The sequence below is a fragment of the Pristis pectinata genome, chromosome 8 (genome assembly GCF_009764475.1).
Source record: "Pristis pectinata isolate sPriPec2 chromosome 8, sPriPec2.1.pri, whole genome shotgun sequence".
In the NCBI taxonomy this organism is placed as follows: domain Eukaryota; kingdom Metazoa; phylum Chordata; class Chondrichthyes; order Rhinopristiformes; family Pristidae; genus Pristis; species Pristis pectinata.
This window is the reverse complement of record NC_067412.1, coordinates 29,028,882-29,053,662: the sequence shown is the minus strand read 5'-3', so window position 1 is coordinate 29,053,662 and position 24,781 is coordinate 29,028,882. Positions and strand designations below refer to the sequence as shown.

Genomic DNA, 24,781 nt, shown 5'->3' with positions numbered 1-24,781 from the left:
CGCTTCTCACCCGCGCCTCTGCCTCCGCCTTGGGGAGCAAAGACCAGCAGCAAAGTCCTTCCTTTGTGTCCGATAATTTGCGGTTATCTCGCCGAAGGGCGGGTGCAAAATGCCTTCCCCATGCAATCGAAAGAACCCCAAGACTTGGAGGGAAATGCTGCCCAAACATTTGCATGCCGGCAGTTGAAAAATATTGTGGAGGACAGAGGGGTCTCATCCCCGGTTTATATCTCGGAAACAAATTAAAAAAAGGCAATGAAATAAAACATTTAATCCTCATGACGTTCTGTTGATGTAGATATGCCCCCCTCCCCATCGAAATGTGAATCACATTAACCGCCGAACACTTAATTCCCCGACTATATAACACCCCCTGTCAGTAATACTTCCGAAATATTTAATCGTAGTTCTGATTGTAATAATGACTGAGTGGTAAATGCAGTTATTAAAGGTATATATTTTGTCACTACAAATGTGGCAGAGGGATCTACAAAGCATGGAAGACGAATATTCAGTCTTGTTTACGCACAGCCCCAAATTCCAGTATTATAACAGTGACCCACTAGATTTAATCAACCTTCAATGGAATTCCTTAACAGTCAAGGATAACTACAATCAATCATTTGGTTTTAGAACAGCTTGAATGACTGTGATAAGTGGCATTGTTTGTTGGCTGGCAAAATATTCTCCTCTACTATGTCTCTCTTCACATATTTGTTGACTTTCCCAGCTCATGGCCTCATTAAACTAAAAATTGGATCAAGTAGCATATCTTTTTTAGGTATTGCAATATCCAAAGTTAGTTTTATGTGGAGTAGATTTTATTAGTGACCATTTCTGGGTAAAATAAATTTTGGTTCCCATAGTGCTTAAAAAATGTGCTGCGTTGATTGGGAAATTGGACCAGTGGTTTCTGTTTGCTATCATCCTCTTTGATGCACATGATTTTATTGGAGCAGACAAGCTCTAAATGATATCACAACACGTTTTTGTCTTTACTGACATAAATTGGACTGCAGAACCCCACGCAATGACCATTGTGGAACTAGAAGCACATTATCCTCCTCTCAGTCTTTTCTCACTATTTAAAGGCTCATTCTGTTGGTAAATTGGTTTATTATTCTCACATGTACTGAGGTACAGTGAAAAACTTGGTTTTGCATGCCATCCATGCAGATCATTACAACAGTGCATTGAAGTAGTGCAAGGTAAAACAATAACAGAATGCAGAATAAAGTGTTACAGTTACAGAGAAAATGCAGTACAGGCAGACAATACAGTGCACGGCCATAATGAGGTAGATTGTGAGGTCAAGAGTCCATCTTATCATACTCGGGGACTGTTCAATAGTGTCATAACAGTGGGATAGAAGCTGTCCTTGAGCCTGGTGGTACATGCTTTCAGTCTTTTGTATCTTCTGCCCAAGAAGAGAGAATGTCCAGGGAGGGTGGGGTCTTTGATTATGTTGACTGCTTTACAGAAGCAGCTAAAAGTGTAGACAGAGTCCATGGAGGGGAGGCTGGTTTCTGTGATGTGCTGAGCTGTGTCCACAACTCTCTGCAGTTTCTTGCAGTCACGGGCAGAGCGGTTGCCATACCAAGCCATGATGTATCCAAGTGCTAAATTTCTTCAGCCTCCTGAGGAAGTGGCATCTACGTGGTTGGACCAGGACAGGCTATTGGTGATGTTTGCTCCTAGGAACTTGAAGCTCTCAACCCTCTCGACATCAGCATCATTGATGCATGTAGGAGCATGTGCACTGCTCCCCCTTCCTAAAGCCAATGACCAGCTCTTTTGTTTTGATGACATTGAGGGAAAGGTTGTTGTCATGACACCATGTCACTAGGCTCTCTATCTCCTTCCCATACTCCGACTCATTGTTATTTGAGATTTGGCCCGCTACGATGTTATCATCTGCAAACTTGTGGGTGGAGTTAGAGCAGAATCTGGCCATGCAGTCATGAGTGTATAGGCAGTAGAGTAGGGGGCTGAGGGTGCAGCCTTGTGGTGCACCAATGTTAAAGATAATTGTGGTGGAGGTGTTGCTGCCTAGCCTTACTGATTGCGGTCTGTTGGTCAGGAAGTCAAGGATCCAGTTGCAAGGGGAGGTGTTGAGTCCCAGGTCTAGAAGTTTGGAGATAAGTTTGCTTGGAATTATAGTACTGAAGGTGGAGCTGTAGTCAATAAACGATAATCTAACATAGGTGTCTTTATTGTCCACATGCTGCAGAGATGAGTGTAGGGCCAGTGAGATGGTATCCACCATGGACCTTTTTCAGTGGTAGGCGAATTGCAGTAGGTTGAGGTTGTTTTGGAGGCTGGAGTTGATGTATACCATGACCAGCCTCTCGAAGCTCTTCATGATGGTGGATGTCAGAGCCACTGGGCAGTAGTCATTAAGGCTTGTTACCTTATTTTTCTTAGGTACCAGGATGATAGTGGTCTTCTTAAAGCAGGTGGAAACCTCAGATTGAAGTAGGGAGAGGTTAAAAATGTCTGCAAGTACCCCTGCCAGCTGATCTGTGCAGGATCTAAGGACACAACCGGGGACACTATCTGGGCCAGATGCTTTCCACGGGTTCATTCTCTGGAAAACTGATCTGACAGTGACTGTGGGTTCAGGTGCATCAGAGGCTGTCGGAGCGGATGGTGACTTTCCATAGAATACATTAAGTTCATCAGGAAGGGATGCGCTGTTGTTGGCAATGCTGCCTGAGGTTGTTTTGTAGCCCGCTATAGCATGTAAGCCCTGCCACAATTCGTGGCTGGTCTGGGACTTGACTTTGGATTGGTATTATCTCTTGGCATCCCTGATAGCTTTATGAAGGTTGTATCTTGATTCCTTGTATAGTTCATGGTTACCTGATTTGAATGCTGCAGTTGTGGACTTCAGTAGGAAGTGGATCTCCTGGTTCATCTATGATTCCTGGTTTGGAAACACCCAGATTGACCTCTTTGGTACACAGTTGGTACTGGGATGTCAGACTATGCAACCTCAGAACTGACTGCAACTGCACAAACACCTTTCAAAGTCCACAAAGTATGCCACAACTAAAAGTTTTTTTAGTAGCCTTTAGCTGATAAACTGTTATTCAGAGAATGCCACAATAGACTGTAATAGAAAAGGCATGGGTAACCATTTTGAAGGTCAGGGACTTCAGGGCAGAAAGTAAAGGCATGCCCATGCGAAGCATCTATTCTCAGAGATTCTTCAGGAACATTGCATCCTACCAGCATTTGTAATAAAAGCAATGTATTCACACGCTTGGATTTTCAAAGTCATCACAAAGATATATTAAATTCTGATGGAAGACCTTCAGACAATATTGTGCCTGGACTGTTTTCTCCCAGGAGGTCAAGGTGACATCCAGGTGATAGCAGCAGATCCATGCCATATTTCTCAATTTGCTGCTCACCACAGCACCAAAGAGGCTAGCAAGGCTCTCTACTTGCAAAGGAAGATCTAATCTTTTTTTGATTTCAGTGAGGCTGGGGTGCCATTCCAGCTGCTAAGGTTTACAAATATTGCTGGCTTCTATCAATGGCAACTATTAACTCCATTTATGATTTTTCATCAAGAAAGTGAGTTTCCACTCCATAAAATATACAGCTGATTGGGGATCATAAGAAGCATTTTATGATAGTAAATGGTGTGTTTTACGGAAGCTTCCGGGACTTCTTCATTGTGAAGCAATCTGTCCTGGAGGGCACGGACTGCCTTCTACTTCCAACACTGCTTACACCAGTTCGTACTCCAACCACATCAACTATATCATCAATGAAAGCCACTAAAGTACCAGGATGGTACTGGAAAAAGACATTGGTCTCATCAACATGAGATTCTGTTGATTGTATCATTCCGATGGTATGCTGCAGTAAACAGCAAGCAGCCATGGAGACCTCATTGCAGAGATTTATATGTTGCATACCTTTGCAAATCGTGCAACCAGTGCCAGAGGAGGAGCAGCATGGAGACCTGAAGCCAGAAGGCCGTGACTCAAAGCCTGCAGGAAGAGAATAGCAACGTTGAAGACCAGCAAGGAAATGTCCCAGCTCAACATTAACAGCCTCATCTCCAGTCTGAGCCGAGATAGCAAGCATTATCTACACACTGTGTATGCAACTCCCTGCTTGAGAAACACTTTTCCGAAGGCTGATGCAAAATCATAGCCCCTTGTGTAAAACATGTGATCTCCTACACATTCCAATTGCTGATTGTTATCAGCAACAAAGTGCATAAATAATCAGGCAGGACTGTTCAGTTAACACATAGTATTCTCCTATCCTGCTGTGTAGATCAAGGTACACTGATTACAGGTGACCCCCGTGTTACGGCCATTTGGGTAATGGAAATTCCTCCTTATAGAAATCACAAATCACCACCCAAAAAATTGAGATATGGAATAAAATTCACTCTTTCAGAATTTATGTGAAAAGAAATAAATAAATGCAACATTTTTTTTCTATTTGCGTTTCTTGGCACAGTGCAGATGACATGACTTTGCATTATGCAAAATCATGATATGGACCATTTTCTAGAAATGCAACCCCCCTCGCCACTCCTCCAATAACGCGGGGGGGGGGGTCACCTGTGTGAGAAATTAATGAATAAATCCTGATCCAGTTAGTCAAATGGCTTACTACAACATCTTAATGAGTGGCACCTCATTGAAAGAGCTATAACTTCTGCAGAAAATCTACTTTCCTTGATTGTTTTCCTCTGTAGGTGTAATCAGTGGTTGAGATCTTGAGCACTTGTTCCACGGTTTAGCATTAATGGTGGCTGTTTGTAACCAGTGCAGCTGAGAATAATGCACGTCAAAGTGTATTGTTCAGGTTGACATACAGTGGATCTGGAAACACAGTGAATGGCTAACATTTCAAGGCAGTGGAGTCCATACTCATTCAGTAATGAGACATCCCTCATGCAACTCTAAATGAGGTTCATTTTAAGCCACCATCAATATGCTTACTGGGGAATAACTGATGAAATCTCAGCAGCATAGCACAGCATTTAAATCATCTTACAACAACTGGGTGTGATCAATCACTTTTCACTAATGGTCTTTCACCTATTTTTGTTGTTTTCAATCCTACCCATAAAAGGAGTATCCCAGACAATGATCAAAGCAGAGCAGATGTTTCATTTCACCCTCTGACTTTGCTCATTTTTCTCGTCATCTCTTCAGAGTCCCTCCCTCACAAGTTGTAATGAAAAGTATTCTGAGAGCAGACTAAACAGGGGAGTAGAATCCCGAGATAGAAATCAAGTTGAGTACACATTGGAGGTTGTACTCAATCACTGAAAAAAATAACATGATGGCTATGGCATCAGATTATTTCACAACTGCACTCTGCTGCTGTGGGCAATTGTTTTTAATGGAGTGATATCAGTTACTGTGCAGTGACAGCTGGGTTACTCCATGAACATATTGATATAAAGAGTGTGGCATTACCAACCTTTAGGTGAGGCATTGCCAGGCAAGGTCAATGCCAACAGCTGCCATTACAAATGACACTCAACATCCTTTAAATGTGCAGAGATATGTCCTCTAAATGACAACACATTTGAACATTGAGGATCATTTATAACATAAACAAAAAATATGGAATTTGTCTCTAAACTTGCGCATCCTGTTTGACAGCCTCGTAGTTGCAGTTGGACTGCCTCCTTCACGCAAACTCCCCAAAAACACTCTTACAAACTCCACAAGACACAAGGAAGCTCTTAGGACAGATGGCCCAGCTTCAGACTGCTACCCAGAGCCAATTGAAGGACCAGTCTGGACTCCCATGGAACTTGACTTTATGCAGTAGATTTTATTTGCTGTTTCCAGTTAGATACGTTAGCTGGAAAACAAATGTATTTCTTTGGCTGTTTTAGGTGAGCAAATTTTTATTTGTATGACGGAAATGTAACAGGTGAAAGGAATCTGCACCATCCAATTTACTTTCATGCTCCTAAAAGCAATTTTGCATGATTTAGGAAGAAGGAAAAAAATGTGAATTAGGTATATTCAGTGAACATTGCTGACAAGATCCTCTGAGCTGATGTGCTTATATGTTTTAAACAAGTCCTTCGGAGAAAATTTATGGAAAGGACAATTATTTGAATTAGTATTTTAAAAGTATATAAAATGTGAGTTCATTTACTTTTTAAATTTCAGGCAAAGAAGACAATGGCTTTTGGTTCCTTTGGCCAAAACTTGGTACCCATCTCTGATCTTCATCCAAATTCAACACGTCCTGTAGGTGATAATTGTACACAGTCTTGTCCAATTTCAAAAAGTCTATTTCGTTCAGAAAAGTATTTAGATAAAGCCAGATATTCAATATTTGCTTGAAATGGTTTGTTTGTTTATTATGCAAAAGGTTTTCATTTTAAGATTTTGTTATCCCGTTTATAAGTTGACCTAAATGTAATCCTTGTTAAATCTGCCTCCAGTACTGGGGGAGGTGTAGAATTTCATTGCTTTAAATGGTTTTCATCTATGGATTATATATCTAGGGTTGGTCATTTAGTAGGTCATCTGTGAATATTTTAGAACAGGGTTCCCCACAAACATAAGGTGTGCTAAACAGGTTTAGAGGCAGCGCCCATCCGTCCACAATCCAGGTCAATAGCAACAGCATTTGACGCCGGCCACCGCCTGGCAACAGTGGCCGGTTATCCCAGGCCAACCAGCAAGCCATGGGACTGGGGTATCGTTTCATTTAGGCGGAATTCTGATTTAGAGGCATTCAGTCATAATCCCATGGACGGTAGCTTCGCCCCATTGGCTCATCAGCCAAGTACAGACACTAAATGTCTGAACCTGCGGTTCCTCTCGTACTGGGCAGGATTACTATTGCAACAACACGTCGTCAGTAGGGTAAAACTAACCTGTCTCACGACAATCTAATCCCAGCTCATCTTCCCTTTGGAAGAAATGAAATATATTATAATTTTTCTCCAGGGTGTCTGCCTACCTTTCTTTAGCTAAAAACAAACTGCTGGAGGACCTTAGCATGTCAGGCAGCATCTGTGGAGGCAGAGGGATGGTCAACATTTCAGGTAGAGATCCTGCATCAGGACATCCAATGTGTGGTCTCAACCTGAAATGTCGACCATCCCACTGCCTGCACAGATGAGCCTGGCCCAGTTACTTCTTCCAGCAGTTTGTTTTTCTCCAGTTTACAGCATTTGCCGTCTCTAGTGTCACTTGACTTTCCTTACCTTCCATAATCCCTATGGAATCTATTGGCAAACATTTATACTTTAGTTTTCCCATGTAGAAAAACATGAGTTACGGTTTTGCTGTACAGTAAAACATGAGTCTATCATCTGTGGCTTTTTAGGAATAAAAGCAGGGAGGTGATAATTAGGCATGGAAATGCTTGCATGTTGCAGCCCTCTGTTTACACTTTTGTAGAAGATGGCTCCCACTGGAAGGATAGTGTAATTACACCAGGGCAGATTAACAAACAAAATACCATCCTAAACAAAGATACAGGAATTTCTGATGGACAAGAAAGCACATTCACTTCACTGAAACAGAAAATTAGACAGGATGGATGATGGATCCACATACGTAGTTTACCATCTGCTCCCAAAGTGAAAGTTATCCACAAGATTTTTAAGATTATGCAAGCAATTTTGCTCCTAAGAAAGCAGTTCATGCTGCATTTATGCACCATGAAGTCTGAGAAAGGTAGCTGCAGAATGTGATACATGACCAATGAGATTAAAGTTAAGATGAGACACAAGAGACTGTAGAAGCTGGAACTAGGAGCAACACACAAGATGCTGGAGGAACTTAGCAGTCAGACAGCACCTGTGGAGAGAAATGGACTTGCCATTTGGAGTCGAGACTCTTCATCTGGACTGATTAAAGTTATACTATGGGTTGTGACTCGCATGGTTAGTCAGGAAAAAGTACTATGCCTCTGTATTAAGCCTGCTGGCATTAACTTTGGTTCTTTATTGATAATTTCTAAATGCTGGGAATACTGTCTTTTCTTTCTTTAAAGAGAATTAACAATAAATTTAGACAACTGCAATGCCCAGTGGTTCAGACATAACATACCTACTGTTACTGTTAACCAATATAAAATGACCTGAGAGATGGAGAGGAAGCTGGAGGGGTGGGGGCGGTTGCAGTTGCAAGTGGTGGGGAGAAGAAGGGATAGTGGGATGGCTGGGGGAGGGGGGAGCTAGAGAACGGCCTTTGTACTGGTTAGCTTCAGTCTATTCAGGAATTAGAGCAAGATCTGAATCAAATGGTATGACCAGTTGCCCATTTGTGGTATGGCATAGAAATGGCCAAATATACGCAGACTGCAAATTGTATGTTGATGCCCATAAACCTAATATTCCTCCTCATAGTTATTTAATTACTTTTATTGTTATTTAGTTGATGTTGGTATCAGACTCTGGATTCATTCTGTTGTTTTGTGTATTTTCAGAGTGTAGCTGGAATAGTAATTGGAAAAATTGATGCTAAAGGATTTCCTGACCGAAAGAGTTGAGTATTCACATTACTATTTGTGTCCTTTTGAAATAGTTTGTATGGAATCTCATTTTGTTAAAAACAATTTTCTGGTATTTCCAGTCAAACTTTGGATGTCAAGATTAATTATGATTCAGTATTGTGTGCACAAGCACCATTCAAAATTCTGCAAAAAAAAATCAGTTTAGGAGCCTACTGGATTCAGTTAGTGAAACTGAAAAAATATTGATGCAGTGTTAATCAGGTAAACTCCTTATCATTCCATGTAAGTAACATGTGATGTTATTGTAAACTATAAAGGCCCAAAATGAATATTAGCTCTGACCTGTAAATTGACAGGCTGTCTAAGTAGACATCTTTGAATGTTTGTGGGGCATTTAATTGGAATGTCCTTTCACACGTGACATATGCTAGATAGTATATTGGTAGTCTCATTTTATTTGTGTTTGGAATTATTTACTTTTAAGTCATGCTTTTGTTTAATGATCCCATAATTTTAGGCTCTAATTGTTGGTGACTTCAGCAACCACAAAAAGTAATTGAAAATAAATAGTTCCTTTTGCGTACTTAAGCCAAAATTTACCCAGTCTCCAATTTTGAATTACATTTCAAGGAGAGGGTATATATTATGTTGCCCAATTTTTCAGTTAATCTTTGCCCCCTTCTGAACTTTAGTCTTGCTAGGCTTTTGGTGGACTCGTGTATTTTTCATTAAAATGGGAAAGTATAAACTGGATCAGCAGTGATCAAGATATATCACCACATAATCTAGAATGACATTGCAGTAAAGAACTGAAGGAGCACTACATTGTTTGAGGTCCTGTCTATCGGTTGAGATATTTCACCTATTTGTATTTCTTTCAAGTAGTTGTTAATAAGTATATAGTACATGAAAAAGATTAGATTAAATTGAATTGAACATTTTTCAGAAGCAAATCTCATAATGTTAGTTGTTGTGCATAAACACATTTGAAGCTTTCCCATCATAAATTAGAATTCTCAAGTCCAGTAACTGATTGTTGATTGAAAGTCACAAGAAAATGAGAAGGACAGGTCATTGAGATCTACATTGGGATATCATTTAAAGGGCCACTCAGTTCTCAACGAGGACATTTCACAAAGCGGCTCCAAAAATTGGAGACTCGCCTACCTCCCAGAATGTTCAGACTCTGGTCAAATCAGTAAAGAGTATTTTATGGATAAATTAACTGTTGGGGAATGCTCCATTTGAGGTGCTGCACTTAAGAGGGTCCCACCCACATGGAAGGCTTCCCTCCTAATCCTGGTCATTCCTGTCCTAGTGGAGGATATGAATCAAAAAATGTTTTCATTATGCATTTACAGGCTGGATCTATGTATGTGGGGTGGTTGGAGTGGGTGCACTGTGTGTGTGTGTGTGTGTGTGTGTGTGTGTGTTTGTGTGAGAGTGAGAGAATATTAAAAAGAAGGATTTATGGTGCCATTGGATATATCTGTCAATGTCATGACTTTTTTTTGGAATTGCTGCTTGTACAAGTGTTCCTTTTCTAAATAAGTATACTATTTAGCAGAACTTCCCTGTCTGTTTTAAACAAGTTTTGGTTTTCTCTCCATGCCCCCTCTCCCTTCTATGGCACCCATAATATGTGATGCTGCTGTCTGCTGCCAGGGAGGTATGCTTTTAAGAACAAACAGCCTTCTCAAATTGCTATGCAACAAAAACGGCCACAGCTACGATAATTTGAGAGTGCTTCATCAGGACCCATGAAAGGTCACAATCTATTGCAACCTTTTGAGTAGAAATCACAGAAACACTATTCATACTATGCAGCAAATTTTGCAACTTTTGTGATGGACCCAATTTGGCACCAGCCCTACAATAGCTATGTTTTAGCCCAACAAAATTGGAGAAATGTTATTTTAAGAAGTTTGGCCAACATTCCTGCTTCAAGCAAAACCACAGACTAGTCATGTCATTGCTGTTTATAAGCTTTTGCTGTGTACAACTTAGATGCCATGTTTATATAACTGTATTTATTGCACTTGCGTATTTTATTACATGCATACTGTAGGTAGAAGTGTCTAGATCTGTGAAAAGGAAATAGTTTCAATGAGTGAGGTTCTTTTACAACATTTGTCATTGTTAATTTCTTTGGTTTGATTTATAAACACATTTAAGATTTTTATTATTGTTAATCTACCGTAGGCTTGGTAGTGCTTACCAATATTCAACAACCCAATCTATTATAAGTCCGAAATTGACCCTGTTCCCAGAAATCAATGTAAATTATATCTGTCAGGCCCATCCACTCTTCAGAAAGTGGGGCTGATGGTGCTTTTCTTTCATTCCTGCACAATTCCCATAGTCAGACCAAACTTTCATTTTCCTGCAAGTCTGAATGAATTAGAGACCTCACTGCTGCCACTCTTCGATGAAACAGAGCAGTACACAGGCAGCAATTAGGTCCCAGCCACAGACTGTCCAGATGGTCTTAGCCGTTTTGTCTGTTTCTAAATGTCTGATAATTTATAAATCATTTTTAAAAAATGAATAATTGATTAAATAATTTAAAAAATAATCTATTTAAAAACACACCTACTTGATATATAATATCTTAAAACATTAATATAAATTAAAAGAGAAAAACACTTATCTTCACTTTCCGTTCAAGTGACCCCTTACAAAATAATGATGTTGCACTAAGTATGTGAAGCTCAGGAGCCAGACATGAAGGGTAACTAACCCTTCACTGCATAGCTCAGCTTTGCCCTGGAGTTCAGCAGGTTTTTTTCTGGAGTTGCAACCAAAGAGGAGTGTGATCTGAGCCATTATTTCTGATGGCATAGATGCACAATGGGTTAAGGCATTCTGCTTTCATCTTGAGATTTGAATTGAAATCTAGGAGAGGTCTCTTCTGTATGCTATTGCTTTGATATAGGCTACATGAAATGAGTAGCAGTAGTCTCCATCTATTCCTTAGGAGAACACAGCCATAATTTGGTATCAGATTGTCAGTACCGGGAAAGAAGCTATAAACATGATGGATGACAAAATACACACCCAATTTATAGTTCTACAATTGTAGACTGCTTTGGAAAAATTATTCTGCTGGCTTTCCTTGTTCTTTCATAAATAGAGACCCATTTTGAAATACTTCAGTGTTACGCTGAAGAAATATTTTCAGAAATGTCATCAGAATAAACTCATATAAACTCATGGGCAGTTTTTCTCTGACTTATTAGAACAGCTTTCCCACTGGTGCAATGTATTTTACGTATATGCAACATTCAAATTTCAAAATTAATCATGTTTTTTCCGAGAATACTTCTACTAAATCTCTTGGAATTAGAAGCATTTGGTTTAAAGTGTAAGCATGTCAATTGATTGACATTGAAAGACATCAGTTATAATAATAATTTTCTTTCTGCAATTCATTTCTTAGTTCGCTGAGCTGCCTTTTTAGCAGTCATTGATACTGTTTAGTTTTTCTGCAGTGTGCTCAGTTCTGATGTGCAGACTCATGTGCTGCTCCACCTCAGCACTTTTATTAGACACTGCCATTGATATTGATAAGAACTGAAAAGAAAAAAAGCATAAATAATTACAATTCAAAAGACTTAGCTCTCCAATCTAAATAAAAGATAATTTAAATAATTTTTCTTTCAAGTGATAGCCATACTTATTTGTTTTTTTAACATTAAAGACCTGATCATTTTTAGTTTCCAATTTCAGCAAGCAACTTTCCCACATTTGTTAGGAATTTGTACATCTACAGTGGGCATGTCAGGGCAGCATCAGAGCCAATTCAGAATGCAGTGAGGGAGTCATTTAAAACAGGAGAGTAGATATTGCTGCACATAAAGGGAGTTCCGTCTCAACCAATCTTGTGCTTCCACTAGTGGTAATCAGAGAAGCAGTTTCTAGTTCCTATTTCCCTTCTTTTGATCAACTATTTACCAAAACCTACTCCCACAACTATATATTTTTCTTTAACAAATATCTCCTTTGACTCATTCCAAGTGACTCCAGCTGAAATTTCATTCTTTACATTTCAGATTCATACATGTTTATAGATACCTTCAGGATATTTAACGTTTCTCAAATGGCCATTCAGATATCAAAGGTTGCAAACTTCAACAACTGAGTTCAAACATAATTTTATATTTTGAATGATTCCTTCTGAACTTCCCACTCTGATCTGAATGATGACCCCTCAACCAGGACCTCAGCTTCATTCCCCTAAATCCTCATTTCACTGAATTCCAAGCCTGATATGATGTTGAGCTTTTGTGACTTAGAGCTGCATTAGTTTTTTTACTGATAACATGTAGATTTTGAATATATTTATCTTAGAGTACAAATATATACTATTTGATAACTTTTTGTTTTGTTTTCTTTAGACATTGGAACAGAAAGATATACTTTTACTTTCACTATTCGAGATTGTCCAATTTATTTCATCAATGTAGTTTGTTGGGGGAGAGAAGAATATGTGAGAGGACTATCTAACAGTTTCAGAATTGGGGATTGTGGTATGTTTCAATTAACTGAATTATTTTATAAACTTAAAAGTTTAAAACATTTTGTAAATAATGTACATAATACTGTTCAGTAATCCACATGCCTATTGACTCATCCATAAATAATTTCCTTAAATTACTGTCATAATCAACTTCTGTAACTTTTTGTTAACTTAATCTGTCAACCCTTCTTGAACCCAACTTACATACAGGATCTTTTAAGTCTTAATAAATTCAACATCAAAGACAAATTTAACAATATTGCAAAATCATAGTGTAAAATATATGATAGAAAACATACAGAACTCACACGAGTTTATTAACTGAAATCTGAAAAAATATTTTATCAGTTGCTATGTTCATTATGAGTATTATAATATTACAATATACAATACAGTGATATTATCTACACCTTTATCATTATAATATTACAATTAGGACTGTTGAGAGATCAGCAAACTTAATGGAGATTATTTGCATGATTGTAGAAGAATTCTGAGTTGCAGTTTTATTTGGATAGTGATGTTTTTGAACAATGTTTTTGAATTGTGCAGAATAATGTGAGGATTAGACATAAGGAGTAGGATGGGTTAGAGAGAGAGAGGGTGTAGAGAATGCAGGAAGAAGTGGTGCAGAAAGGAGGAGTGGGTTGCTTAGAGAGGGCAAGCGGTGAAGTGGGTTAATAAAGGGAGGGGGAGAGTGGGGAGGCAAATGGATGCCAGAATAAAAAGGAAAAGAGAAAGAGAGAGGCAGAAGGAGTGAAAGCAGAGAGGGCAAGTGAAGGCAGGAGAAAAGAGGGAGGAGAGAAAAAGGGAACTGGATACGTTTTATTTATTCAATTTTTGAAGATGGCATATTCTGTGTGATTTTTAATATGCTCTCTACACTGTTCTTTAACAACTTTTTTTACTCTTTTGATATTTCAGATGTCTTAACTTACTCCTTGGGCTTAATTTTAGCCCCCAAAATGGGTGGGTTGTAGTAAGTTTGAAGTTTTAAAAATCTGAAACCTGACGCAATCCACCCACTCTGGGTTTAAAGAAGGTAGGATAAGACATGGGCAGCCAATTCACATAGTGAGTTGGCAAATTAAGTATTAGAATGAAGTGGGCATCCTCTAATTTAACCTGAAGATAAACGAGACTGAAGGTGCTGGAATCTGTAACAAAAAAAAAGGAATGCTGAAAGAACTCAGCAGTTCAAGCAGCATCTGTGGAGGCAAAGATACAAGTTGATGTTTCAGATCAAGACTCTGCATCAGAACTGAGAGGGAACAGGAAAGCTTGCCAGTATATAGCAGTACAAAAGGATGTGGGATAGAGGCTAGTAGGTGATAGGTGGAATCAGATGGGGAGGAGATGATGGGCAGATGGAACCAGGTGGAGGGAGGGGTTGGTGGCTTGGTCAGGTTTCCCAGGTGAAATATCTTTATAGTACTACTCGTGGACTAAGAGGATCTCCTCTGACTGGTTCTCCCTTGTCCCTGCTAGGTCCGTGTTTCTTAGACATGTCTATCCCCACTTAGACCTCCCTCCTGTGACAGACCCCCAGAGTTGTGCATAAGATTACTTGTCCAGGAGCTGCTGTGGAATCCTTCACTGTGCTTGAAGCCATGTCTATCATTCAGGCTAATTTCTGGCCACAGAATCTGTCAAATATAAAAGACACATGAATGCAAAGTTAAGAAGTCCACAGCATAAATCTGATTCTGATTTTGATGTTAGGAAACACAGGCCTCCATATGGATGCATTCAAACATCCCAGGATGACTGACTGCAGGATTTTTTCTAGTTATTACTTTGGGACCTCCTTAAATATATGTGACCTTAGAGTGACACTGATTCTCAAAAGATATTGCAACTATGTATTTACTAATAAAGTACATATTTTCTTTCTATATAAAACCAGAAAATGCTACAAACATTCAGCAAGTCAGGTAGTAAAGAATTTAGGCCTGAGACCCTTCATCAGATGATGATTCTGATGAATGGTCTAGGGCCTGAAAAATTAACTTTTTTTTCCCAGTGGTGCTGCCTAACTTGCTGAGTTTTTCTGGGATTTCATGTTTTTATTTCAGATTTACAGTATATGCAGTGTTTTTTTTAAATACTGATATTTTATTGTAGTTGTAATTGAAAATCCACTAGTACAGACTAAAGATACAGAAAAGGAAGAAAGATTCAGCCCATCTACTTCAAGGTATATTAAAGACATATCTTAATAGTATAATTGTGATATTTACATTGGCAATCATGTGTTATAATTCAAATTGATAAATTATTAATGATTTAATATATGCAGTTCTTGGTTAAATCTAGCTAAAATACTTGATTTGTTTTGTCTTCACCGTAGACTAGGGTGGGGTTGCAAGAAGGCCCCATAAAATTACAACAACCATAATTTTGATCTCACACTCAGATGCTGCTTCTTTGGTATCACTCTCAACATAAGAACACTAGACATAGAAGTAGGCCATCTGGCCCCTCACACCTACTCTGAATTTCAGTAAAACATAGCTGATCTTTAACCTTAGTATAGCTTTCCTCTACTCCAGTGGTTTTCAACCTTTTTCATGCTGCGGCCCCCCAGAACATGTCCTTGTTAGATGGCGGACCCCCAAAGCCCACAAAATCAAACAACCGATAATTCATGCATACAACACTTAAATTACTGCACATAGGCCCTATTGAAATAGTGACCGAGTAATCACCGATAATTACCAGCGGTGTCTTTCAGTGTTCAGTTCAATGTGAAGGTTGTGCCTGTTTTGCACTGCAGAGTTTGTCCAAGTGTGGTGGTATGTACGACAAACATATGCGTATGTCATCCTCAATACTCAGTCTTGATCTATATTTGGTTTTCATGGCAGTGACTGCAGAAAATGCTATTTCGCACAAGTAAGTGTTTGCAAATGGTAACAGAACATTGACGGCTTTGCTATCCAGAATGACAACAGTGACATTCGGTTGAACTGCAAGCCCAAAGTCCTGTCAGATGACAGTTCAGACGGCTTTGCTATCCAGAATGACAACAGTGACATTCGGTTGAACTGCAAGCCCAAAGTCCTGTCAGATGACAGTTCAGCCAATTCTTCTTGTTCACGTCCAGTTAAATCAGTAAGCATGCATTCAAATGGATTTCGAATCCGATCAAACATGCCCGTGTCATCGTCGCCAAAATACTCATGGAAGTAATGTGACAGCTATTGAATATGGTTCAAAACGGTGCTCGCAATGGCCTCTGTCTTAGTGTCGTTCACTGTCAGAAAGTCAGCCAGCAACGGAAACATATCATAGACACCTTGCTCGCATCTTCCCTTCCAGATACGGAGTTCTTTCTGGAAGGCATTGATTTTGTCATGCGTTTTCAGAACATTTGAGCCAGGTCCTTGCAATGATAGATTTAAGCTGTTCAAAATGTTGAAAATATCTGCAAGATAAGCTAATCTGGCAACCCATATCTCATCTGTCAAGAACTGTGCCAATGATCCGTTATGCTCATTTAGAAAAATGAGCAGTTCATCTCCCAATTCACGTACACGCACAACGCGGCCTCGTGACAGCCATCTGACTTCTGTATGTAGCAACAAATGCTTATGCTCGGTTTCCATTTCACGGCATATGTTTTCAAACAAATGATGATTGAGTGGCCTGGCTTTGATAAAGTTAATGATTTTAATGCATGTGGAAAACACATCCGCAAGATTTTCATCCATATCCTTTGCAGCCAAAGCCTCACGGTGAATCAAACAGTGGGTTGCTGCTACATATGGAGCTACTTCTTTCACTCGTGCGACTAGACCCGATTTCCATCCTGTCATTGCGGCAGCACCATCCGTGCATATTCCAATACACTGTGTCCACGCCAATGCCAATCGTACAAAAAAAGTGTCAAGCACACAGAAAAGTTCCTCACAGGTTGTACGCCCTGGGAGCGCCTTGCAAAACACAAAGTCTTCCAAAGTCTCTCCTTCCCAGCAATATCAAACATAAACCAACAGCTGCACAGCACTGGCAACATCAGTACTTTCATCGAGCTGAATCGCAAATCTGACTTGCTGAAGACGTGCTATCAGCTGGCTCTGTATACCTTCCGCCATATCTCCAATTCTCCTGCTTACTGTGTTATCAGACAGTGGAATGGCTTTTAGTTTTTGACTGGATTCTTTTCCCAGTACAACTTTGCACATATCTACTGCTGCAGGCAGTATAAGCTCTTCTCCAATTGTGTGAGGCTTTCTGGAACATGCTTTTCGTAATGCTACCAAATATGATGTGCGAAGAGCCTTCTCATTTACAGTGGCGCAGGCTGTCATTTTGCCTTTCTGCTCGAGGTTCAGCTCCTTTTGCCGCTCAAAATATTCCTTCGGCTTACTGGCAATATCTGGATGCACTGTTGTTAAATGGCACTTCAATTTCGCTGGTTTCATTGCATCGTTGGACAGTGTTTGCAAACACACAACGCAGAGAGGTTGGTCCGCATTTGTCCCCACTGCGATGAAGCCATGTGAAGTGTATTCTGTATCGTGCTTGCGTTGTTTTCTCTTTCGGTCACCCTTATCCCTTTCGTCATCGGAATCTTCCAGTTTCTGTTCAGCTTTTCACTTCAGAAATTTCTCCATACTCAGCAATACACGCTGGACAGTTTAATTACTATTACTGATAAACAAAATTATCAAAACTAATCTAAAATTTACATGCTTGCGCACTTTTCGTTCAACGGTGATGTCACTGTGGCATAAATGCATGGTAAGTAAGCAATATTATTAAGGCACACCAACAAAGTCACTCAGTCTTGCTAACACTACAGTGCACAACAGAATAGTATTGAGTAGTGAACACTACTGACTACTCTGACTACACAAATCGAATATTAAGCGGCAGCTTACCAGAAGGGAACTCCGTCTAAGTCTCTAAGATTGTCGCCTATAACAAATAGAATAGATATGGCTGATTTTCTGAATAGTGGAAAACTGGAGCAAGCAAGTAAGCTACATCTTTGTAACAGGTCGCTTTTCCATTTTTTTCTTGGCTTGCTCACGGACCCCCTGGCAACCCACCGCGGACCACAGGTTGAAAACCTCTGTTCTACTCAACCAATTTTCCTTGATTCCTTTAATATCCAAAAATCTATCGATCTATCTTGAATATAGTGAGTCTCAATGCCCTCCAGGATTGATACTTCCAAAGATTCATTACTTACTGTTGAAGAAATTTCTTCTCATCTCAGTTCTGAATGACCAGCTAAGTGTTACACCTGCTCCTACGCCTCCTCCCTCACCACCATTCAGGGCCCTAAACAGTCCTTCCAAGTGAGGCAGTCCTTCACATGTGAATCCATCGGTGTCATTTATTGCATTCAGTGCTCCCGGTGTGGTTCCTCTACACTGGTGAGACCTGATGCAGATTGGTAGATCGCTTCAACAATCACCTTTGCTCCATGCGGCATAATAGCCAGGATGTCCCAGTGGCTAGCCATGTTAATTCCACTTCCCATTCCCACACTGACAAGTCTGTCCACAGCCTTCTCTATTGCTAAATTGAGGCTAGACACAGATTAGAGGAACAGCACCTCTACATGACCACCCTGACAGCATGAACATCAATTTCTCTAACTTCTGGTAACCCCTCCCCTCTGTTCCCCTCTTATCCCGCTGGCCTTATCACCCCTTCTCTTGCCCCTCCCAGTCCTCTCGATCTGCCCATCACCCACACATTCTTCCCTTCGGTTCCCCTCCTCACCTCCTTCCCTTCATTTCCATGGTCCACTCTCCTCTCCTATCAGATTCCATCTTCTTCAGCCTTTTGTCACTTCCATCTATCACCTCCCAGTTTCTTACATCATTCCCACCTGCCTATCTTTCCCCTCACCTGGATTTATCTATCACCTGCCAGCTCTTGCTCCACTCCCTCCCCTTACCCTTTTATACTGGCTTCTGCCCTGTTTCTTTCCAGTCCTGATGAAGGATCTCGACCCAAAATGTCAACTGTCCATTTCCCTCAGCCTGACCCGCTGAGTTCCTCCAGCATTATGTGTGTTGCTCTGAATGGTCAGCTCCTTATTTTGAGACTGTGACTGCTAGTTCCAGACATCACAGCCCAGGGAAATAGCATTCTAGCATCTATCCTGTTAAGCCCTTCAAGAATTTTACAATCTTCTATACTGTAGAGAGTGCAAAAAAAAAGCAAAGCATAGCAGATGCTGGAAATCTGAAATAATAGCAGAAAATGTTGGAAATGCAAAACAGCCAGCCACCATCTGTGGAGAGAAGCAGGGTTTCAGATTAATGAACTTACATCAGAAATTATTTTTGATGAAAGTTCATTGTTATTTCCAGTATTTTTATCTTTATTTCTAGAAAATATAGGCCCATTCTCCTTAATCTCTCTTTATTGGATAATCCCCCATCCCAGGAATCAATCTGGTGAGTTTTCACTGAACTCCTTCTATCAGAAGTACAAACCCAGATTGGGAGACCAGACCTATGCACAATATTCCAGTTACAGGGCTCAATATAGTTTCAGTAAGATGTCTTTATTTTCTACTGCAGTGGTTTTGCAGCAAAGACCAGCATATTATTTTCATTCCTAATTGCTTGTTGTACCTGTATGTCTACGTTTAGTGATTCTGAACACCAACAATTTTTATTCTCATCATTTAAAAGAAGACTCTGCTTATCTATTTTGTTTTGCCAGTGGATAGCTTCATATTTTTTCACATTGTTTTACATATGCCATGTACTCGCCCCAACAGCCTCCACCATAGACATGGCTCACGTCACTTATCTGGGTGAATAAAACTTCAGTTACACTTGCAAACCCCCAAAACAAAGCAATCTATTTTGATCAGAAATGCTGTAGCTGTGTTATACAATCTACAGAATGCATCGCAGGAATTCAAATGCATTTCAGCACCTCCTGGTATCATATCTTCTCTGCCAAAATTTGCTATGCCATAGAAGCAGCATCTCTTTTAAAGTTCCTCTCTAAGTTATGGACCATTCTAAGCAGTAAATAATACCCCATCCCTCCTAAACCATTGGGTTAGGCTGTTGAAATTCCCTACCTTAAACCTCAGGGTTCAGTTCCGTAGGCCACTACCATCTACCAGCATCTCAGGTAAAAAGACAGGCACTAAAAAAGGACTTATTTGTTTTGTCCACATTCTGTGAACAAATTGAAATGTTTAAATGATTTAGTGAACCTGTATCTTGCAGAACTAGTAACATAATGTAAGTAGAAAGTAATAATAGAGTGGCAGATTTACGCAGCCGTTAGTGCTGGTGCCTCAGGGCTCCTGCAACCTGGGTGTGATCCTGACCTTGGGTTTGATCCTCACCTTGGGTTCTGTCCATGTGAAGTTTGCATATCCTCTCTGTGATGGCATGAGTTTCTGCCAGGTGCTCTGGTCTCCTCCCACACCCCAAAGGTTTACTGCTAATTAATTACCATAAATTACCCATTAGTGTAGGTGGGTTGCAAAAAAAAAATCAAGAAGGAGTTGATGGGCATGTGAAAGAAAATAAGTTGCAGGGTTGGAGGGAAATAAGGAAGAAGGAATTGGACTAACAGTATTGCTCTTTTGTGCGCTAGCTGAATGGCCCCCTTCTGATGTTGTCATAAGTAAAAATGGTTTCTTATACATCTGTGTCTATTTTAGCTTTCTCAGTCTAGGCTTTCTCTTTTCCTCAGCAATGTGTTTGGTTGGTTAAGAAAAAATATTTTCCTTGAAGCATCAGCCAGGACAGTAGTCCACTTGGGTACCTACAGGAAGTGAGTGTGGAAGTTGCTACAGAGCATTACCAAATCATTATTATCTAATTGGGATGGAATATCAGTATGATTGGACCAGGAATTTACATTCAAATTGTACCTGGGTTGATCCTCTGCAGTGTAGCTCAAATTTGGAATATTGCTGAGGGCAGGTCCTAAGTCAACTTCGACATAGTTGTGTATGTGAAGCTTACAGAAGTCAAAGAAATGCACAATGGAGACACAAAAGACTGCAGATGCTGGAATCGTGATGCAGGGTTTCGACCCAAAATGTCAACAATTTCTTTCCTCCCACAGATGCTGCTCGACCTGCTGAGTTCCTCCAGCAGATTGTTTGTTGCTAAAGAAATACACAATGGTAGATACTGACTTAAAGGGAAGAGAGAGGAAATAACAAGTCAGATAAACCCCTGAAATTAGATCCCACATCACTTTCTTCAGCTGTATGCAACTGAAAACTGACTCAACCTGGAATAAGTTGCATTTGTGACAACATTTCGAGTCAAATGACAATCATGAAATTTGATCAGGGTCATGTGTCTTGAGTCACTGTTGCATCTCCAAAATCTCCGTGCAATGATTCATACCTAGGGGAATGCATCATTGAACACTCTCAGGATATTGTGGTCTTAAGCTCACAGTATAAACCTGTGAGCCCTGCAGGTCAGGTAAACAAAATACTGACCTAAATCCCTTGGCCTATTCACCTTCTTCTCTGTACCAACCCCTTGAACCCGCACTCCAACCCCAAATCTGCCATTCCCCCTCACTGAAGTACAAGATGTTTCCTCATTCCTTCCCTCAGCAAATACTCCATTCCATTGCCACGTGAAGCGTTGGCCTGATTTCACTCTCTCCCCCACACTTTATTACCTTTATTCTTCACATCTCTTCATCTTGGTTATCATCCTGACTGGTCCCCCTCCTGAACTTTATGCCATCCTTGCCTCTTGGCTACCACCCAATTTTATGTCATCCTTATTCCCCAGCCTCCTCCACTCAACTGCTCTGCTTCCCAGGGTCCACTCTGCCAATGAATTAAGTTAAGCTCCAATGTCCAATTGGTCCTGTAAGTGGACTCCTGAGCCTCATAACCAAGGCCTTGGGCCGTAGCCACAAGCAAATTTTGATATAGTGAGGCCATGACAAAGCCAGGCTTCACTATTCACTGCATTAACACCATTGCAGCACAGTTGACTACAGTTTATTTTATGTACTTTTGAATTTATAGACTTTCACAATGGTCTTACATTTATTTAATGGCAATTAAAGTGTCAAAATGTAAATTTAATCATTTGTCAACAATGGGGTTTTACAGATTCATGACATTAAGAAGAGTGGTAATGTGTAACTTAATCATAATAAATAGAATAGACTTTTTCCCAATGAAATTTTATTAACAGAATGCTTTTGAAATTAATGCTTAGATTATAGAAGTTTTTTTTCACTGCAGATAAATAACCGACATTAATGTTGTTTTGTTTCTTATTTAGTTGCTATAAACTTTTGGTCAGTGAGAACTTCTCAACAGTCAAGATATGCCATGATCTGGAGATTGAAACTAGGCTTCTCTCCTTGTTGCATTTGCCTGTGAAAGACCACCAGGATTACTACTCACTTGGAGATATTGTCCATAATGGGCAAAGCCTAAATGGGTGCCTTATCAATATTCTGGCATCAGTCAGATCGGTGGGTTTCTTGTAACTGAATCAAAACACCTATTTTCTTTTTTCATGATGTTCTGCAGAATAAGTTCACTAACATGTCATTCCATTTGAGTTTATTACAAGAAAACTTTGCATTGAAATTCATTAGTCTAGTTGGCAGTACAAATCATGGTATACTCAAGTCAGTATTGTACTCTCCTTAAATCCACTTCATTGATGTCAGTGGAGTGAATTTCATAGGAATAATACTATTTGCTGATGGGTCTACATAGAGAGTTTAGTCATCAATCAGGGATGAATTACTTGGTGACTTTTTTTTACATCTCTGTTTGAAACTTCTCACAATTTATGCCGTTTACAATAATAGCACCCTAGATTAGAAATTCATTTGTATAACACCTTGTCTTTGACCACTATGCATCTAAATATACGTGTTTTATGCATTAATGACACAAGTACAGAAGTTCAATCTAGCGCTTTCATGCGCTGCACACATTAATACATGTAGGAAGCTTTTGGAGAATTTACAGCTGAAAGAAGATAATATTTTTCTGATTTAAAAACATCATGGGAACCAGATTTTTGTAGTCCTCCACTTGCTGAAGCAATTCCATTTAAAAAGATACGCAGCCACTATTACACTAGCTTCTGCAGTGTGCAACTATAGAGTTTGGACACAGGAAGTGGCTGTAAGTTGTGTCTGACATTGTGTGTGGTGCATACCCTGTCTTCAAATGATTACATCTTTACTTTGAGTGCTTCTTTGATGGTCCTGCTGAGTGTGCTGCACTACTGGAGAAGCACTGGAAACAGGGCTGACATATCCATCGACCATATAGAAGAAGCAAAAGATGGTCTCGAGTCACAGGGAGCCATACTCTTACTTTAAATTCCCTGAGGAGCAGTGTATCTGCAGGCTAAGCTTTTCTAAGACAATATGGGCATGCACCAATGCCCAAGCTGGTCTGCCTGTAAAGGTCAAGGTCACTATCACCCTGCCTATGCTAGCCTCCGCATCATTCGAAGTGTTGGTCATTGATCATGCTATATGTCCCATTTTGCAGCACATTGTAGCATTAGGAAAGTCACTGATGCTCTTAAGTAAAAAAGTTTGCAGTGTCAGCAAACAGAATGAGAACAAGGGTTGTGAGGATTTCATAGTTCCCTAAATTTAAAGGAATAATAGGCTGCATTTATGTGGTGTTTCATGATCCCCATGGGAACCTCAAGTTGTACAACTCATGCAAAACCATAGCAAGAAATTTCTCATGGTCGGTATCATGTATTCAGGGACCTTGCTTGACTCTAATTTTGAAGCAGTCCATATTACTATATATGTATGGAGGTACTAGAGATGCTGCTATCTGGAGCAGATGCTGCTATTTGGAGCAACAAACAATCTGCTGGAAGAACTCAGTGGATCAAGCAGCTGTTCGACCCAGTAAGTTCCTCCCCCAGATTGTTTCTTACTATATATGTATGATGGTTAGTGCAGACAACCAAGGACAAATTTCTGTTTGCAATTAACTTCCATACTTATCGAGATTTTGGTTTTGTTTTACCATTTCATGGTTATAACTCCATGTTTAATTACCTCAGCAGATTAAGTTTCAAGTTCCAGTTCCTTCTCTCCAATTACTTATTCACCTTTACTTTGTTCAAACTGCACAGTCATCTGTGCATCTCTCCCAGTTCTAACTAATGTCTGTTTTGTTTTGTTGTGTCTAGTTACAGTTCTTCATTCAATTGGAACTCTTTCTTTGTGTTCCTATCTGCTTTAGGGATTTTTTTTCATAAATCAGAAGAAGCAGCAGAGGGAGCTGATCCTGTCAGATGTTTGCTGAACCTAGCAGCTTGCCTTAAGCAAATTTACATATCAATAATTGATGTATTTATTACTGTGATATAATAGCTTATTCTTGGTTTTAAGTAAAGCCTTGGGAAATATGCTGAATTAAAATTCAGTTTAAGGTTGAGATCTTCAATTTAATTAAGACTGAATCTTCAAAGATTCACATTTATATTAATCTCTTGATATTTATATTGAAGGTGTAATTATGACATTATATCAGTTTAACATTTAGAATTTTTTTTTTGTTTTAAGGTAGGAGAGCAGAAGCATTTTACCACAGCTGACAGAAGAAAAGGACAACGATGTGAAGTAAAACTATTTGATGAAACTGTACCTTCATTCTTAATGAACTGGTCAGTATATATTTAAATCTTTATAAGATTTATAAGTTTGGAAGCTTCTAATCTTGAATTGTAACATTAATTTGAAGGAGCTATACAGTTTATTTGATGTTATACGTCCAGACTATTAATCCTGCCATGAAAGTATCTGTCAGAAGTA

The 24,781-nt window shown here is 39.7% G+C and overlaps 1 protein-coding gene across 1 annotated transcript in view; it reads left to right on the top strand.

Annotated features, from left to right (window-relative positions):
- Positions 1–6,179: 6,179 nt before the first annotated feature.
- meiob (meiosis specific with OB-fold) overlaps positions 6,180–24,781 on the top strand; it is a 34,717-nt gene continuing 16,115 nt past the window's right edge. Inside the window, exons 1-6 of the mRNA XM_052021330.1 lie at positions 6,180–6,248; positions 8,446–8,503; positions 12,870–13,001; positions 15,116–15,188; positions 22,255–22,450; positions 24,533–24,633. Of these exons, the coding sequence (XP_051877290.1) occupies positions 6,180–6,248; positions 8,446–8,503; positions 12,870–13,001; positions 15,116–15,188; positions 22,255–22,450; positions 24,533–24,633 (629 nt within the window). The remainder of the gene's footprint in view (positions 6,249–8,445; positions 8,504–12,869; positions 13,002–15,115; positions 15,189–22,254; positions 22,451–24,532; positions 24,634–24,781) is intronic.